The sequence below is a fragment of the Gavia stellata genome, chromosome 12 (genome assembly GCF_030936135.1).
Source record: "Gavia stellata isolate bGavSte3 chromosome 12, bGavSte3.hap2, whole genome shotgun sequence".
Classification (NCBI taxonomy): Eukaryota; Metazoa; Chordata; class Aves; order Gaviiformes; family Gaviidae; genus Gavia; species Gavia stellata.
This window is the reverse complement of record NC_082605.1, coordinates 14,215,694-14,234,317: the sequence shown is the minus strand read 5'-3', so window position 1 is coordinate 14,234,317 and position 18,624 is coordinate 14,215,694. Positions and strand designations below refer to the sequence as shown.

The 18,624-nt window shown below is 45.3% G+C and overlaps 1 protein-coding gene across 1 annotated transcript in view; it reads left to right on the top strand.

Annotated features, from left to right (window-relative positions):
* GRIP2 (glutamate receptor interacting protein 2) overlaps positions 1 to 18,624 on the top strand; it is a 282,859-nt gene that overhangs the window by 213,011 nt on the left and 51,224 nt on the right. Inside the window, exons 2-7 of the mRNA XM_059823165.1 lie at positions 9,542 to 9,622; positions 12,843 to 12,978; positions 13,802 to 13,947; positions 16,787 to 16,873; positions 17,167 to 17,242; positions 17,821 to 17,966. Of these exons, the coding sequence (XP_059679148.1) occupies positions 9,542 to 9,622; positions 12,843 to 12,978; positions 13,802 to 13,947; positions 16,787 to 16,873; positions 17,167 to 17,242; positions 17,821 to 17,966 (672 nt within the window). The remainder of the gene's footprint in view (positions 1 to 9,541; positions 9,623 to 12,842; positions 12,979 to 13,801; positions 13,948 to 16,786; positions 16,874 to 17,166; positions 17,243 to 17,820; positions 17,967 to 18,624) is intronic.

The following is an 18,624-nucleotide window of genomic DNA, read 5'->3' as shown; positions in this document are numbered from 1 at the left end:
GCTGGTCTAAAGCTGGTTTGCACAGCAGCTCTTTGCTTTGCTGAGGGCAATGATTTCGGTCTTTCCTACTCAAAACACAATTTTAATGAAAGTTACAGGACTATAATCCTCTTTCTGGCTGCTCTCTCTACCCTTAGATTGATGGATATTGCCCACTGAGTTCCAGAGGTGCAAAAGGACAGTAGATGGATGGATGTACAGACAACATGTGAAGTTAATTTTCGCAGAAAACCAAGCAAAAAAATGGAGCTGGATTTAATAAAAAATTCTAGTCCCTTTTTCAATTATTTTTTCCTCCATCTCTCAGTACAGCTTGAGTGGAAATTAAGAACTGCTTCCAGGTCATCTGTCGCACACTCCCTCAGGTGTGCTGATTAGATGAATAAAGTTACTCTGCACTGGCTTTCAAAGCAATAGCAGGTGACAGACAATGCATTGTAGCAACATCTCTGGTATATAAAAGACATGACTGTAATGGCAGTTTGACTGCAGATTCTTAAATCATGTCTTTTTCATTTCTTCCCCTTTTATGCTTTTTTTTATGGACCACCATGTATTTAAAGAAAGCATGAGGAGTACCAGATCTTGGTATTGCAAGCTGGGTCCAGCACTCATTCTTATCCGATGGGACTTGGATCAGTCCTTGGGAGGTGTTTAATATCCTGTGAAAGTTGATGTGTGTTAAATCTTTCCAAAGATGGCTTCTCTGCAGAGCCGCCTTACATGGGCTTTCTGGGTGTGTGCTTGCGTACACGCACAAATTAGATCTTCTACTTGTTTACTAAATGCTGAAGCTCTTTTCACTTCTCCATGAGAAGCAGGTGTCTTCTTTCATCATTGTTATGTATCTGCTGGGGGCTTGCAGGGGGGAAGAAATATGTTCTGGTATCCTTTGGAAGCCAACCTGCTTGATAACAGAGGCATGTTCTGGCTCATATCATGGTCTCATAAAGGCTACTGCTATGCAAATAACTATCTACATCATTTTTTGTTGAAAATGGTCGCTTGAAACAAATTGTTCTTTTAAAAGTAATTTTGGTTTCTTATTAAAAAGAAAAAAATAGAAGAACAAAGCATGGAGTTTTCTGTTGAACAATAGGCTATTGTATCTTTTATAGATCTGTTTCCTGTGAATAAAGCTGCAGGTGGTTATGAAATTATACATGCCTTAAAAGGGTTGGTAGATAAAAGAATACAGGCTTTAGAAGAAAAGAAGGGGAGATGTGGAGGGTGTGGGGAGATGAATTTTGTGCTGTGTGTATTGGGGAGAGGAAATTAAGTGGTGTAATTTCCTCTTGGAATAACCTCGAAGTTTGGACAAGTTTGCCCTGGCTCAGATGCCAGGAGCAACAACTGCACAAATGGATGGAGGAGATGCCACAAAAACCGCTGACGGCACAAGAAGCTGCAGTCAGTGCAGCACATTCCCAGCCCGGGGAAGGGATATTGCAGCATCGTTGCAACAGAGCTAGCACAGGTGCTGGCATCAGGTTGATAATGCTCTTGGGATGGTTTTTTCCCACCAGAAGTAGCTGGGAAAATGGGAGAAAGTTCAGTCGTTGGCTTGGGGGCAAGGGCTTTGTTCTAGCAAGGATGATTATTGTATGGTATGGCCATCCCCCCTACTGTGCTCTCAGAAAATTTGTGATAAGAGAATTTGAAGAGAAAACATTTCCCGAAGCCCTCATTTGTCTTCTGTGTAACTCATGAATATGTGCTGTGAGGGGATTTGTTGCCAGTGAAGAGAAAAATATGAGGCTCTTCTTTGCAACAGGCAGCCTTTGCTGTTTGTACCAGAAATTTGTTGGTACATGTATTTATGAAATTAGGGAGGGGCTACTCCCAAAATAACTTGGTCCATTCCAGTCTGAGCTCGCTGGTTAAGGGGAATTTTTTTTTTTAATATTCTTGGTGCAAAGGAGGGGAGAAGCATTTCAAAGCCCTGCTTGGGTCTGGGTGGCTGCCATGGGGGAGTCGTGTTGAGGGTGCCCTGTGCTGATGGAGGTAGAGATGAGATCTGTGATGGGCTCTGGGTTTTTCACCCACATACTTCCAAACACCCCACCCCACCTTCTGGAGAATAAAAAGCCAGGAAACACTGGGCCTTTTGATGGTTGGGGTTTTTGGTTTTTTTGGTTGCAGCAAGCAAAAGAGTAGTGTCACGACAATGAAATTGTGCTGCAGAATCCTAAAGCAAAAGTGACGGGTTTTTTCTTGTTTTTAAGCATTTCACAGGAGCATGGGGTGCCTGGCCTAAGGATTTAGCGTATATGTTGCTGTATGCTTGGGCTAGTTTTATGTAGGGCAGGATCACGAATTTGAGCTCAACTTTTGCAGTATTTTACGAAAAGTAGTCTACAGATCACTGGCAGATGTTTTTTATCCATTTTTTTGGGTTCTATTTTATTTATTTTCTTTAACTTTTCTGATACAGAGCTGGAGCAATGCATTTCTGGAGGTGGGAAAAGAACTGAACATCTGTACTGGGCTTAATGAACTCACGTGCAAATTTTCCAAGGGCCTAAGGAGCTTTGGATTTAGTTGAGCAGAAGAAAATTCAAGCCACCTGCTGAGGAGGGCTTGAGAAAGGTGGGATCCTTCATGGAAACAGAATCTCTTGCCTAAAGCAGAGACACGGGAGAAGGTCTTTGGCTGAGGTGGACTCTGTAATTAAGTAGTTTCAGGAAATCATGTATTCTGTTTGTAACAGTATTCAAAACAGGCTTTTTTGTTTTCCTGTCCTAGCCTCTCTAGATCTACTCGTCTTTTGTGTTAAAGGCTAAGTGCTTTGAAAATGGGAGGCCACCGCTGTGCAGCTCTCGTGCAGAGCAGATGCAGCCATCTCCGACCTGCTGCGGCGGTGCTAAAATAACCCAAACCGCCCTTACGGGGATGTGCTGGAGGGTTCGGTTGTGTAGAGCCTTGCGATCAAACCCAAACCCATTACTTGTGCGTAAAATGCCATAGGGCATGATGCCACATGGAGTGCCAGCCTGGGGAGAGGTGGGAAGGATTACATTACTGTCCTCCTCTAATGATGGTACAGCCCCTGGCCAGGCTGTGGTGGAGGCTGTGTAATTTGGGAGCTAAACACCAATTTGAGATTTAGAATGGGTGTGCATGGATATATCTCTTTCTTCCTCTCCTCCTTCTAGTAATATGACAACTTTTTAAAGGTGATTAGGTGCCTAAAGATACAGATAGATGATTATAGTTTGTTTTTGAAGTACATGTCTGCATCTTCAGGTACTCAGATACCTTTAAAATCCCGGGCCTTGGAGACTAGCTCCCAGGAGGCTCAGTCTGAATCATCACTAGCTGCCTGACCCACTCTCACGTACTCCGGACTGCTCTTTATCTGACTACAGATAAATGCCTCCCCTGACTTACAGAAATAACCCTCCTCAAAATGGATCAAATCACACTTAGTTTTAGTCGTTTGGGTTCCTGCTTCCAACCTCGTGCTTTTATTCTAGCAAAAAATACTAGCTCGCGTTAGCATGAACAGCTTTTGTTTCTTAACGCTGTTTTAGTATTCATTTCTCTAAACAAGGAGTGCAATTACCCTATGGCAAAATAACTGTCTCCAACTGTCTTTTTTTCCATTAAACAAATGGGAGGTTTTACCTCTTAGTCTTCCCACAAGATTAATGCACTTTCTCTGTGGGAACTGTCTTAAAGCGATCCAGGAATCTGAACAACTTGCAGACAGCAAGCCTAATTGTCACAGAATCTTATTTAGCCAATGCTGATTTTCATTAAGAGGTGATCTCTGTTAATAACATAGACTAATAACTCTTCTAAATGAAAAAAAACCTTCCTTTTTCCCCCACAGACAGGGATAATGAACTCCTAAATCAGTGCTCTTTCTGAGGAAGCTTTTTTTTTTTCCATTTTAACAGAAGTTGGCTTGAGACCTAACTGATGTCAGGAGATCCTGGTGCCTGTGCTCACATCCCTTTGGGAATTTAACTAAGAAAAGTTGTGGTGGTGTTGAGATCAGTTTTGCTGCTGGTTGCAGTTGTGGATTTCCTAGGAGTTAGGATTGATTTAAGTGTGTGCAGCTGACCCCTGCAAATCAACCAGCTGGCTGCTAGATGATTAATGGGCAAACAAGCATCTTGGTTAGGGGACAGACTCCCGTTTGTACCCTCAGCCAGAAAGCAAGGGTGGAGAGGTAAATTCAACCTTACTATTAGACCTAAGAGAATCCACATCAGATGCAGCCATTGGAAATTGGGAGACCAAGTTCTGCTGCTCATAGAGCAACTTGTCTTTTCTATCAGTGCCCTAGTTCTTAATCTGGAAAACCATCAGGATCCAACCCAAAACCACAGACTGGGTCAGTGGCTGTCAGAAGGACAGACCGTGGGGCCTGGCAGACAGGGAGGACATCACTCAGATCTGCTTCTCCCCATGCTCCCGGTGAACTGGGTTTATTCCCTTTCTGTTTGGATTGCAATTATTAACAACTGCTATTCCTCTCTCCTTTCTTGTCTTCTCCCCTAAAGTAGGGGGTAGAAGTAGATAATCCCCAAAACATTAAGTGGTGAAAAAGCATGGAGAAGGGGTTGTGCTGGTGGCAGAGCAGGTGACAGGACATTTTTATGGCCCTGTGGCCATCGCTGGAGCTGAGATGCCGAATGGCATGTATGAAGCAAGCAGCAGAGCTCCGGCTATACAACCCCATGCTGATTAATCACGGAGAGCTAATCTCTGGCCAGTTTTTGCTCTCCTTGTTGCCGCTGGCACCCCTCTGGTACCTCCCAGTATGATCTGGGGAGGGAGGGGAGGATGGCTGCACCTTGCAGCTGGGGAGCCTCGTTTCTCAGGCGATACATTCAGCGGTGAGATGCTAAGTCAGGGAATGGAAAAAAAACCCCTCAGTAAAGCAAGAGCAGGCAATGAAACAGTCCAAATATCCCCTCACCTTTCTTCTCCCACCCCCCTCCTTTTTCCCCCAACTCCCTGCTTTGTCTTGTGCACAAGGGGGGTTTTCTGGAAACAGATGGTTTCCTACTGAGGCTGAGCCGCCTGCTCCGCTCGGGAGGTAGACTTGGTTTGATCTGGGCCACCTCTTTTGCAGTTGCGGTGTTCGTGTGCTGGGCTCTTGCTGCATGGTTGAGCGGTTTTGCAGGGCAGTAGCTGCTCCTCGCTGCGCTGCCCTGAATCCTGTCTGGGCTTTCCCCTGTGGGGGAGGCAGAGGAAGACTCAATCTGCCAATTTTGTTTTATTTGGGTGAAAGTTACTGGAAAATACCCGTATTTTGCTGACCTCTCCCTCCACCTCATCCTCCCTGGGAAAACCTGTGCCGCTTTCCGTGCTGCCTGTCAAGGGGATGGTGCCTCTGATGGGGGTATTTAGCTCTTGGGTTCTCTTGCCTGGAAACCTGGATGCTATTGGCACAATCTCAATTAAACAGAGACAGCATAAAATATTACAGTGCCCTGTCTGGAGGTGACACATTGCACTAGAGCCACTGAAGTGCCGTTGACTACAGGCCCTTCTGAGAGCTGTCATTAACTCTCTGGCAGCCGGGTGGGATATTGGAGTTTGCCCTGACCTTCCCTTCTTCCTGCCCTTGGTACTTCCAGCTAAGCAAGGAGATGTTTGTCCTACTCCTTCATCTGTCAAGTTTGTTTTTGAGGGAATGAGATGGGATTATCTCTTCTTTTTTGTCGTTGTATGAGATGTATACTACTGTAAGACACTGTTGCTGCAGGGGAGAGGAGTTCAGGACCACGTGTATAAGGGTAGGGACTGGGGAGCTCTTCTCTCCCTGGTTAAGTCACTGAAATGCCAAAAACTATTGTCAAAGAACTTACAGGAACTTTTCTATATTGTCACAGATTCCCATGGGCTCAGTATATGGAAATCGTTGTGCTCTCAGTTTTATTGAGGGTCTTGTGTACTTGGTGAACTTTTCTGAAATATCTAGAGCCAGCATTGACACTGCTGCTTGAAAATCACCAGTTATACAAATTTTTCTTTGGAAAAATTTTGGCCCACTTGGTGTGAGAGAAAAAGCTTGAAAAATACACCTCTAATGGCTCCAGCACTGATTGCTTGCAAAAAGAACCCGTGCAGGCTTAAAAAAAAAAAAAAAGAAATTATTTCCCCAATTTTAGGGAGTAGAGAGATTCATGAATTTTCAGTGCTTGGGTTGGTGCTGTGATTTGGGCCGACTGAGCAATCAGGCTAGTTACCAGCCTTGCCTCTGAATCGATGCTGTGCTAGGGAGGAGAAATGACTAAGAGCATAAAGAGAAGGAATTGCTTTTTTTAAAAATAAAGTGCACCACCCCCCTACCCCCCCAAAAAAAAAGCTCAGAAAAAAGTGACTCCATTAATACCAGCTTGAGTGGCAGAGCAGGAAATCATCTGAAAATGAACAAAGAGCCACGCGGCAGGGATGCTAATACAAGCAAATGCCAATTCACACTTCGGCAGGCGGCGTGTGGCAGCTTCCTTTCCTGTTCAAACATTTTAGCCAGATAATGAGCGAAAAAACCAAACATTTGTCGCATAATCAACTGAGTTTGGAAGGGAGAAGCAATAGAGGAAGGGGAGCCATGGTGCTAATTATTTTCCAGCTGATACGACTGTCAACGACCCGGTGCGGGACTGTGCGGGGGGGTGCGTTGCTAATTGCTGGCAGCGGCTGTAGCTTGGGTCGCTGCTCTTGGCCACTTGGCTGGTGGTGGAAGCTGTTGCTAATGCACGGGCAACCTGGTTGCTTGCTGGAATGGAAGCCAAGGCATGTTTGCCAACAGCTGTTGGGATGGGGAGGGTGACAGTTAGCGAACTGGGCTTTCATATCAGTGTTGATTGGGGTTGCAATGGGGAAAAGAAGCACAGAAGGGTACTGGTGGCTGTCTGGTCCAGAGCAGTGTGTTTATGTGAACCAGATGGTTGACTGCTTTACTTTGCCAGCAGATTATGGACTTGGCTTCGAACCATTTTGTGTGGTTTCCCAGGAATGCAGGGATCCCGTCCGCAGCAGAACGTTGCTGCCTTAAGCACGTTACCAGGGGTCAGAGCTGGCAGCAACGCTCTCATGTGGAAGGCGGCTGCATGCTGGGGTGGTCCTCACCCTCCGCAGTGTCCTGTGCGAGCAAAGGCACACTGATGCTGCAGTGGCATTGAGAGGCTCCAGCCCTGGATGTCCCAGGGTGTTTTGCAGGTGCCTTTTGCAGACTTGCCTCCAGTGCTGAAAAAGCAGCCTCATGCTGGATATCCTGATTTGCTGTTTTGGGGTTCCTCTTCCAATGTGCTGCTGCATTTGGGAAAGAAATAAAGGGAGGTTGTAGCTGCTGGGCTGAGTGGTGTGGGCAGGGAGTAGTTGGATCGGCATTGTCCCGCTGGTTCCCCAGGAAATGCCACGTTGCTTTATACTCCCAAACCATCCCTGTTTTCTGACTCTGCAGTTCTGCAAGGCATGGGGTGACAGACAGACAGTAAGGCAGGATATTAAGAAAAACCTTCTGGAGAGAGAAATTAAAATTAACATGGCCAACAGTGGCAGAGATTGAAAGCTCTGAATCTTTATCGCTATCAAACAGCTACTGAAGAAGAGATGGCATGGGGCTTTGCTTTTTTTTTTAAAAAAAATTGGATGCTGGAGCTAAACTTTCCCAAGTAAATTAAACTTCTTTCCAGAGTCAATAAGCCCAGATTAACCTTGACCCTGGCATCCCCATCACCCAAAGACCCATCACTGTTAAAAATGCAAATTTCATTTTCAAGCCTTCTGCTCTTAGAGTTGATGCCAGGCTGTACCAGCATCTATCTGAAATCAATGGCTCACCTTGGTGCTTGCTGTAATTCTCTAACCAAGTGTGGTTGCTTTCACTGTCTGCATTGAGTAACACTGCAAGATCTCCATGGTCAGGACAGCGCTGTTTTATCCTAGCTGTTCTTCCTCTTAGTTTTTGAAAGGCAGAGCTTTGTTCCCCTGTTTCACAGAGGTCCTGGATACTTGGGTATCAAGGTTCAATGTGTTTTGGCAGCAGTGGCTAGGCACAGCTTGGTGATGGTCTAGTGCCCAGTGCTAGTTCTTGCTTCATTAGAAATCTTCAGTTTAGTCATGATGGAAAAGAATTCAAAGTGATGCAGAAGAGTCCAGGGTCTGGGTATCTACATTGTCCCTCTGTGGGCTGCAAAACTAAATGGTGTTTATTTTTCAGATGAAACTTTTTATGCTTGAAAGTGCAGATTTGAGTCAGCCAAAACCTTTCACTGACGTTTGTCAACTTGTGAAGTTACTTCAGCTGGGGCAACAAGAATTAAAACTAGATAATTTTTTTTTTCCTTTTTTGGAAATTACTTTAGGTGGAACCCTATTTCATTTTACTTTTAAAAAATGTTCCAGCCCTTGAGCAAAATTCCCCTCCTAGTGGTTAAGTGTAACCCACGTGATTCAATTTACACCATAATTTTTCTGTTTGTGGGGAAAGTGGGCTGCCTGCAAACTGAACATTGGTTTTGATTTCTCTGTGTACAGACCACTCTCTGGAATGGGGCTGAACAAAAGTCGTTGTTCCCTTTGTGCAGAGCAAGACAAAAACTTCTCTGTAACTTATATTTAAGTTACTTAAGGGCTGCGGACAGGGGTAAATGGATAAGGTTTTCAGTAACCCATATTTATACTATCGTGTACAACTTCTAAAACTTCACAGCTATTGAAAAATTGGGAAGGGCAATCCAGAAATGTGGTCACTGACAATAGGAGTTATTTGATACTACATAGTTACTGGAAATCATTGATTGAAAAAGTGCCAGCTTTTTAGGAAATGCCATAAAAATAGACATTTTAGGTGGATGGCAGTGAAATCTATAGAAGCATGCTCCCTTCTCTGCAAATAACCTCTATGCCATATAGGAGTCTTCCAATAGGAGAATACAAAGATATTTAAATAATTTAAATTTAAATTTCAACTTATGCTGGATGGTGCATTTACAGTGCATAATACTATTTTCTCTTTCCTCTGACTTTTTTTTTTAATCGCTTAAGAGAAGGTGATCTTATTATATTGTATAGAGGCTGGAACAGCAGCAGGAAAATGTGACTTTGAAATAATGGGATCTATAAGAATAGGCAATTTCGTTCAAGTGTAGTGATTTAGTGCCCTGTTAGTGTCCTGATGTATAACTCCATTTCCAAAGACCGTAAGTTTCTTCACAAGCATAATGACAGGCTTAAAACTTGTGAGGCTAATGCCACAGCTTTCTCTGTCCTCAGCTGTTCCCCATAATTACAGGAGTAAGGGAATTTTGTTCTCTCCTAGCGGGTTAGTTCCAAGAGGAATAAATCAGATAACGTTATTGCCTTCTTGTTTCTTTCCTTCCCTCTCTAAAAAGCAAGATAGCCCACATGGCGCAGTGCAAAGCCAGGGCTGGTAATGTTTTTTCTTGCCTACAGTCTGTGATACGGATGTGATCCCAATTCCGATGTCACCAGGACAAACTTTTTAAAGTGCTCTGGTTCTGTCGTTTGTTGCCTTTGGTACTAGCTTCAGTTTCTGTGTTTGCTCTCCTCACAGATGATGGCCCTTACTCGAAGGGGAGCAAGGACTCCGGCGGGATGGACGCAGCCCTGGTCTCCAGGAGGCAAAGCATCCCAGGTAAAGGAGGGGATCAGCTCCTGCTTGAAAACATCGGGGCACCCGTTACACTTTACCTGACTACCCCTAAAATGGGTAAAAACTCCCAAAACACCCATTTTGGTGCATCTATCAGCAAGGCTTTTGCTGAAGGGCAGAAATGGATGGTAGTAACTGGTCTCAGTGAGTGGTATGTTACTGGTGCAGTCACAGTCTGGTGTGGAGCTGTTGGTGGTGGTTACAGGGAGCCAGGAAAGGACTGGTTGCTGCGCTGGGCTGACATCCACAAAGAGGAAAACAGCAGCAAAGGAGAGAGGGAAGAAGCACTGCCAATCTGAGCTTGCCGAGCAGGGAGGGAGACTGGCAGTGTCTGGCAAGCTTTGTATTCCCCACGTGTGACTAAGTTTGTTTTGATATTTAGTCAGTCACAGCAGACTTCTGTGTGAGATAAACCTTCCCATGCAGAAACACCCCCGGGGGCTGAAGAGGGAATGGAGAAATGGCAGTATGTCTGCCGCTGTTGGTGCTGGGCTTTGTCTGCCAGCGGCATGCCAACAGGTTTGGATGGGCTGCTCTGGGCAAATCATCTCCTTCCTAATAAAGCCCAGGGCTTGATTTTGACTTCTGACTGTTAATGACCCAGTCACAGGTTTGGTTTAGTGTGTTGTAGGGGTTGGGGAGGAAACGGGGCCATTGCTTCATCATTCGGCAATTTTTCTAGGGGATATTCTGCATCCTTTGGGGCTGCTGCAACACGTTGCCACCATACCACAGCCCTGATGGAGAGGCTGACTCCCCGCTCACAGGAGCCAGTCTGTCCAATGGCCCCAGCTCAAGGCACCTCAATGGGGAGGGTAAAATTCACGTGTGTTCTGCCTGCCCTGGGATGCTTTGAGCAGCAAAATGCAAGCATATATGCCAATAGAAAAAATCCAAGACTACTCTCATATGGCACTTAAAGACTATGTCTTGAAGGACCAGATCCTGCTTAACCAGCTCACTTTTACATCTCTGTGTGTCTGTGATAGAGGCAGTAGATTTATAGAGGCATTGGTCAAAATCCCTTGTTGCTTACCTTGATAGATTGATCTCAGGGACTTGCCTTTTTTCAGAGCAGTGATTTCTCCTTGAACCCATAACAATGGGTATTTGCGCTCTGGGAGTTCTCGTTTTAAACACTTATCAAGGATCAAAATTAAACCCCATTGAAGAGCTAATAATCTCCCCTTGTGGCACCATCTGTGTTGATCAGTCATGTCTGTAGTTGAGAGGAAATTTGCAGGATGGTGCCGGATGGTGTTCCTTCCAGCACGGTGGGGAGCCCCCACAAAGTTTCTGGCAGCCCCTGGGATCCCGGGTTGGTGAATTGAAAACTAAGTTACTGTAGTTGGCAAGGGATCAAAACTGAGTTTAAAAAGCAGAAGCATTATGGACCTGACATTTTACAATGAGCTGCCAGTGCCACGTTAAATAGGTGCCCAGCAGTGCCTGAATGCTTTCCAGACTGGCACTAGATTGCAAAGAGGTTCCCCACTCGCATTAATCAAGTGCATGGATTATTCTTGGCAGTGCTTTACAAAACAGGTAGTGCATAGCAGGACTCTAAGTGAGGTGCAATTTCTGGTGTGATGGTGGCATTACCCAAGGAGCAAAGTGCTAGTGATGAGGCACCACGGTGCCAAATGACACCATGTTTTCTCCCAGTGAAAGAAGATGGAGGGGGGAAGCCCTGCACCAGCATGGATCTTGTGTGTCAATATGTTATTTAAGAGACCCTGCCTTGCTCTGGAAATCATAGTGTGCAAGAGGTTTCAAACGTTCCCTTTCCAAATAGAGCATCTCATTTAAGCCTGATGGGGTTTGCTGTGCAAGCAACCTCCTGGGCCATCTGCAGCGTGGGTTTTAGTCCACAGCTGTGGGACTGCTGTTTGCGGGGTGCTGCCAATGCCCACCACCACCTTCCCCTGCACGGTCTTGGAGAAGGGCACCTGGTGTGAGGGAGACTGTTTTCCTCCTGTAAAATTGTGGGAGATTTCAGTACACCAGAGGTAGTGGAGGTGGATGGATCATGCTGTAGACAAATTCTGCAAAAGCTTCTTAGAGGAGGCTCTGGCAAGGCATGAAAGTCATCTGATTTGTCCCAGGGCTAGTCCTCCTTTGAGCAAAGAGTGCGAGTGCCGTCACATGGATTAACACGGGGCTGCCTTCTGCCAAGTCTGCAGAGCTCTTTGTCTTTCCTCGGGCAGGTGCTGGCTCTCCTGCTAACTTACTCCCCTCCTCCATGTCAAATTGAGAAGTTGGAATAGTTTAGGAATCCCATTATTGTAAAACCCAGAGATGAGCTGTAATGGGATCAAAACTGGCATCAGTTTGGGCCTATTTATAGGTGCTGGACAAACAAGAGTGTCATCTTGGACTAAAGAAGGTAAAGTGTACGCTGCCTGCAGCAAACGGAGAAGCGGTACTGGTGCAGCTGGCGTGGGGTGTGCATCCTCTAAGCCCTACCCTACCATATGTATTATGGCTTGCAGTGCATGTGGAACCAGTTATGCTTTAAAAGTGACTTGTGTCTTCAATTCTAGCTGTAGATGAGGTGGGCAATATGGAGGAAGTTTGACTTAGACCAGGCGCAGATGAGTGGGGAAACTGCTGTGAAGGAATGTTCATGCTCCCCCTCCTTCCCCTGCTGATGGCAGGATCCCACCCCGTCTCCTTGTTACGTTCTTTATCTCCCAACTATATCGATGTCTTGTGATATTTTTTTAAATCACAGTATTTCAAGAGCCACGCTGTTCTGTCCATCCAGGCAGCTACTGCAGGTCCATAGCATCCTCCTACCTGGTCACTGTGACTGCCTGTCATGCAGTCCTCCTAACACTCGCCCCGCTCCATATCAAACATAATTCCTGAGGTAACGTCCCTAGACCAATGCCGAGATCCCATCACACTGGTTTTGAGTCCTTCCACTGCCTCCAGCACCTTGAAACACAAAGTTTTTATCCTCTCAGAAGCCCTCTCTCCTCTGCCTTGTCCTGCTTGGTCTTGCCTGCAAGACATGCATGCAACGCTTTCCCTCCACTGCTGCGGGTCCACACTTCTGTTTCACAACTTCATTTTAAATAAATTGAAGCTAATTGTCTAAGTCATCCCAGGTCTGCTCTCCCACCACCTGTAGGAAAAAAGTGTCCTCGGGATTGGGAGGAATGTGCCTTCCACTGAGATGTTTGTCCTGATCTTTCAGAGGAGTTCAGAGGGGTCACCATCGTGGAGCTGATTAAGAAGGAAGGAAGCACCCTTGGGTTAACCATTTCAGGTGGCACGGACAAAGATGGAAAGCCAAGAGTATCCAATCTGAGGCCAGGAGGATTGGCTGCAAGGTGAGAAACTGAAATGGGGTGCAGAAAGCACAGTGAAACTAGAGAGAAATAGTTGCATATTCTAGCTACTGAATGAATATGGTTATAATTAAAATAGTTGGCACCTGACTCCCTTTTTTCAAGTGCCCCAGAATGCAAAGTTGTTGCTTCAGTAAGTAGAACGTCTTCTATTTTGAGTTATTTCCCATGCTCTGTGCAATTATGCTCTGAAATTTTGTGTAGGGATATTTGGGATTCTGTGAAATTAGGCAGACTTGTCAGGAGAACTGCATGGTACAATACATCTTGATCAAGCTAAGTGGTTTAATATTGTATCTGTTCTGAATACTGAGTGCAGAAGTAATCTTATTGGCTCAGAAAAGGAATGGGAGAAGAAAGGCTCCAAGAAGCAGAGAAAGGGAAGGAGTAATTGAACAATTTTGCAGAAAACAGGCAAAAGGAAAGATGTTTTCTTTTCCCATGCTGGTTTTTTTTTTTTCAGACAGCTCTTGGTATGCTTCTCTTTGACTGATTGCTCTACATGAATGGGAATTGAGCAACAAAAAGAGAGGTTGTGAACATGTATACTGCAATTGTTGCTGTATGTACAGATCTGAACACTTGCCACTGGGAAAGATAGATGGCTTTGATTTTAGCACTTCTCTCTGATAGCAGGCACATGCAGTCAGACAGCTAAGATCGGCCCAGCATTGGTGGCTTGTTCAGGAAGTCCTCCAGTTACCAAGGGTTCACCAGGCACATCCAGGCTGAGCATAGCAGAGACTTTGTGCTACCGCTGTTGGTTTTTGTTGTTTTTTTTTTTTTTTTTTTTCTTTATTTGCAGAAGCGACCAGCTGAACGTTGGGGATTACATCAAGTCGGTGAATGGCATTAACCTGACCAAGCTACGGCACGACGAGATCATAAGCCTGCTGAAAAACGTGGGCGAAAGGGTAGTGCTGGAAGTAGAGTATGAGCTTCCGCCAGCCGGTGGGTGCCTCTCTGATAACGCTACTCTCTTTTCTTGGCTGCTTTTTGTCCTGGGGTATAGATGGGCTTGCTCGTGCATTAGCTGTCGTGGCCAAGGCAGTATCCAGGGGCATTTTGACGTTCTGCCTTCATCTGCTCGCAGCGCCGGGGTGGATGCTGCAGAGCTGTGTGCAGTCAGAGCAGAGCGCTTTTTCCAGCACAGTGGGTGCCTGTTCATGCACAGCGGCGGGAGATGGCTGATTAGGTCTGTCTTGCCTCGGAGTGACTTGGTAGCATAGGCCAATCTGCCTCCTGATGCTGCTTCAGCTTGTTTTCCCTTTTTGGAGTGTGGCTATGGGAGGTTTTATTCAGTCTTAAGCACGTATTGCCAGATCCTCTTCTCTGAACTGTGGCAAGTGCTGTGATTCCTCAAGATGCGTTGAAGTATTATGTGTTTTCAGAAGGGAAACTGAAGCAATCTGCCTTCCAGCTAAGGGACCCCGGCAGAAGCTGGCAAGCCCAACCTCCCACAACCAGGGCTTGTGTCCTGACGTGGGAGACTGTGTGCTTTTGCCCTGATTTGTTTGTTCTGATTAAAACAAATTCCTCGGTAGAGTTTCTCATCACAGTCTTTCCATTGTGAAAACAATCTCCCCAGTTATTACTCATTCAGTTACCCAGATCAATCAGAGGATGAATAGGACAACTAAAAATAAGATGACAGGAGAAACAAAACTAGTGAAATCTCAACAATTTGCCCCAGATAGGAAGCTATCTTACACTTCATAGCTTTGCTATAGCTGCTGCCTTTACATGAAAAGTGTTGAATATATAAATGACCCTATAAAGCCTTAAGAAGAAAAAAAAAAATATAATCCGAATTAGCTGAATCTCTGTCCATCATTCCCTTCTGTTCTGCTGTAAACATTAGTTAGCTTTTCAATATAACCCTGGTAAAACAAACAGAAACCCTCTGGTTCAAGTTTTCCATGTTCTTGTGCTCACTAGAGATGACAACTCAGCCTTTCTCCATAGCTGTGAGCCTGGCTATCAGGAATCTGATAAGCCACGCTTACCAGTGCCAATACTGCATGGCTCAATCAATAGCAGTGATGCAAAATGTCCCCACCTCTGAATGAGCAGGGAGAGCACACTGAAATAGTGACTTGTCTCCAGTGAGATTATTGATGCTGTTTATGACTAATCCAAACAAAGAGGCGCTGCAAAATACAGGGAATTGTCAATTATTGCCTTGCTCCAATTCATTATTAGTTACTTGCGTGCTTTTATCTGCAGTGAGGGTTTGTTATTGCTGTGTACACCTGCCTCTCCCTTTCATTCTCCCTCTTTCCCTGGGCAAATAGCAGAAATAGAGTCCAATTCAGTAGCTTGTGCTTGTGCATTTGAATTTTTCTCCCTGCTTTGTAATTTCCTGCTTTGGAAGAGACCTTGCAAATCCAAGTGTGGTTTTCAGGCCACTGTGTCATATCATCTCTTTCATAAATAAACCAAGCCCTACGTTAACACTAGCTTAGGTTTCCCTGCTACCCACTGATCTTACGAAAGGCTGTTGCAGAACTTCATGCTTGGATGCTTAGGGCAGAAACTGGATGGCTTCTGAACTCATTCGTGCCTACTTTATACTCTTTTCTCGATATGTGAGTATGGCCCCTTAGCTGGGAGCCTTCCCGTGCCCTGAGCTTTTCCTTTCTGGAGTATTTCTAGGCTATGTCCCTGTTACCAGTCTGTGCACAGCAGCAGGAGCAAAGCGGCTGTGTAGGGGACAGTGTTTTTGGGGTTTATTTGGCCTTGCTGTAGCCTGGTCCTCAGGGCTGCCTGCCTGCAAGGTGGTACCATGCCTCCACTGTCCGTCTTTTGGGTTAGTTTAAGGGTTAGTTTAACCCTAACTTGGGTGCAGGTTGCAAGACCTCACGGTGCTTGGCAGTGAGGACCAATGTGGTCCATGAGGACAGCGGGGAGATTCGCTTCAAAAACCCCCTCCTGAGCCAAGGGGAAATGCTAGTGCAGACGTGCCGAGGGGAGCCTTCAGCTACAGTTTGCTGCGTTGAAGTCAAGCTCTTAGTCTTTTTTCTGATTATACTTGCGGCCATTCATTGCACTTGGTTTGATGATTAGGAATTAATCTTTCTGGAGTGGACCAGTCTGAAATGCCATGTGCCATTCTGGATGGAGAAGACTGGGAAATTGTCCCATATTCACTGCAGTAGTTCAATAAATCATTAAATAGCAGGGGATGGCAAGGGATGGAAACAGTTTCTTTCTTTTTCTCTTTACTTTTGTACATTAAATAGTACTGTGTACTTAACATAAAATTTCTGAATTGCCCCTGGGATCAGTTTAAAGGATTCACTTAATCTTTTTTTAAAGTCAAAATATGAGAGGTAAGGGAAAAAACCCCAACCTTTTGCACTGAGGATTTGGGATTTTCATTTTCTTTAAGGTCAGCCAGTGACTTGATTCCTTACGCTGCTGCTGGTATTTTTTAATAAGTTTCCATCTGCGGCAGAAGCTGCTGGCTTTTGAGTAATGCTGAACGCATTAAAGCCAGTTGATAAACTGGATGGTTTTACTTGAATGTCAGAGTATTAACCAAGACAAATTTGAGTGGAGATGCATGACACTGAGCTGGTGAAATCATCCCAAAACACGATGGTTGGTTCTGACAAAAGTTCACATGTCCAGGTTGGGCTTTTTTTTAACTCCAAACAGGGAAGGTACAGTATGGGTATGGGGCTGGACTTTCATTTCAGTGCCTTTCAGATGGGTTTTGGTATTATTTTGCAGGGTGGTGTGGCAAAGGCTTGTCTGGGGGTAACTGGGTCTTTCTCTCTTCCTTTAGTGCCAGAGAGCAGTGCTGGCATTATTCCCAAGACCATTGAGGTGTCCCTCTACAAGGAAGGCAACAGCTTTGGCTTCGTGCTGAGAGGTTAGTGGCTTCTCCAGTGAAAAACAGAGGGGACAAGCACTGGCAGAGGTGTTTTGGGAAGCAGTAAGAGAAAAGTAAGGAGATGAATGTCATAAATCTCAGCTGAGAAGTGAAAGCGTGTCCTGGAGAGCATCCCATGCAGCCTTCAAGGACTGCCGGCTGCCTAATCCAGGGCAGTCTTTTTGCTTTCAGGCTGTGTCAGCTGTTATATGATAAATGTCTCTCCTTTCTCAGCACTCTCATTCAGACTTTCGAACCTCCAGTGACTTACAGCTTTCCCGGTTTGATTACAGGGGGAGCCCATGAAGACTGGCACAAGTCCAGACCGCTGGTGCTCACCTACGTGAGGCCGGGTGGCCCAGCAGACAGGTAATGCTCGTGTTGTGCCTCCAGCATTTGCTTTCACAAGACGGACCTTCCACCGTGCTCTTGGACGTGTGTCCTTCTTGTCCTCCTTGCTGATGCCTCCCCAAGGCTTCTCATGCTGGTGGTGTGGAGTGACACAGGTGGTGTGGGACCTGCGGTGTGTGGGAAGAATGGTGCCGGTGTTCATAGGCTGACCCGTGTGTAGATGTTGTAGTTATAAGCAGAAACTCCTCTTCCAGAGGCAGCCACTTAATTAACCCTGTGCAGATGAAGAGCTGATGCTGTGTTAGAAAGCAGGAGGCAGTCTATCTATTCTCATGCTGCTAATTTAATATGATGGGCCTGGTACTATAAATAACCCAAACTATTGTCACAAGGAGTGTTCAATTCCTACAGGATCAAAGTAATTGACTTTTTTAAATATATATATACACACATATAGAAGTGTATACACTCACACAAAATGTATATTAACTATATATACAAAATATAGATATATATACAAATATATATAGAAAATACACCTAAATATAAATAAATACATATACCCAAAAACCCCTTTTGTCTGTGGCTTCCTACAGGGAAGGGTCCTTGAAAATTGGGGACAGGCTGCTAAGCGTCGATGGGATCCCTCTGCACAGCATGACCCACGCCGATGCCCTCAACATCCTGCGGCAGTGCAGCCAGGAGGCACTCTTCCAGATTGAGTATGACGTGACCATCATGGGTAAGGCCAAGATGGTTGTGGTGGCATTTTCTCTGACTGCCTGGGAAGTATGTGAGACTAGACACAGTAACTGGGGTCCTCAGTTTCAGTGGAAAAATTGCTGAGCAATGCGCTGCCAACATGGGTGTAGGGGGTAGAGTTCAAAGCCAGCTTAGTGGAATACATTTGAAATGCCCTTATCCAATGATGTGTCTCGATGGGAATGATGACTGATTTTAGAGAAGGGGGAAGAGAGAGATTTTCTAATGTAGGCAAAGAGGGCATAGGAGAGGTCAGAGTTAAAGGGGACTGGAATGTCGGTGCCCCGCCAGCACTGCAAATACCGCTATTAAGTGTGTGCAGGGGAGTGAGCTGCAACCAGGCAGAGACTTGGTGTGGCTGCAGCTTTGGTTCTGAATTTTGACTCTGCTTAATTCTAAAGCTATTCCCTTTCTTAGAAATGTTAGTTCAGATCAGATGCTGAAATAAATGTGGGGTGATCAACTCGTTGACCCCAAAGAAGACAGAATTTACTGGAGGGCAGAGGATGAGTATTTCTAAAAAATGTTCTACACAGTAGATATTAAGTTTGAGGGTTTGGAGGGTTGTTGGGGTTTTTTTCATCCAATTTTCAGTTTCAAGCTCTGGAAAAAGGGTTTATTATTAGCTACTGTAAAGA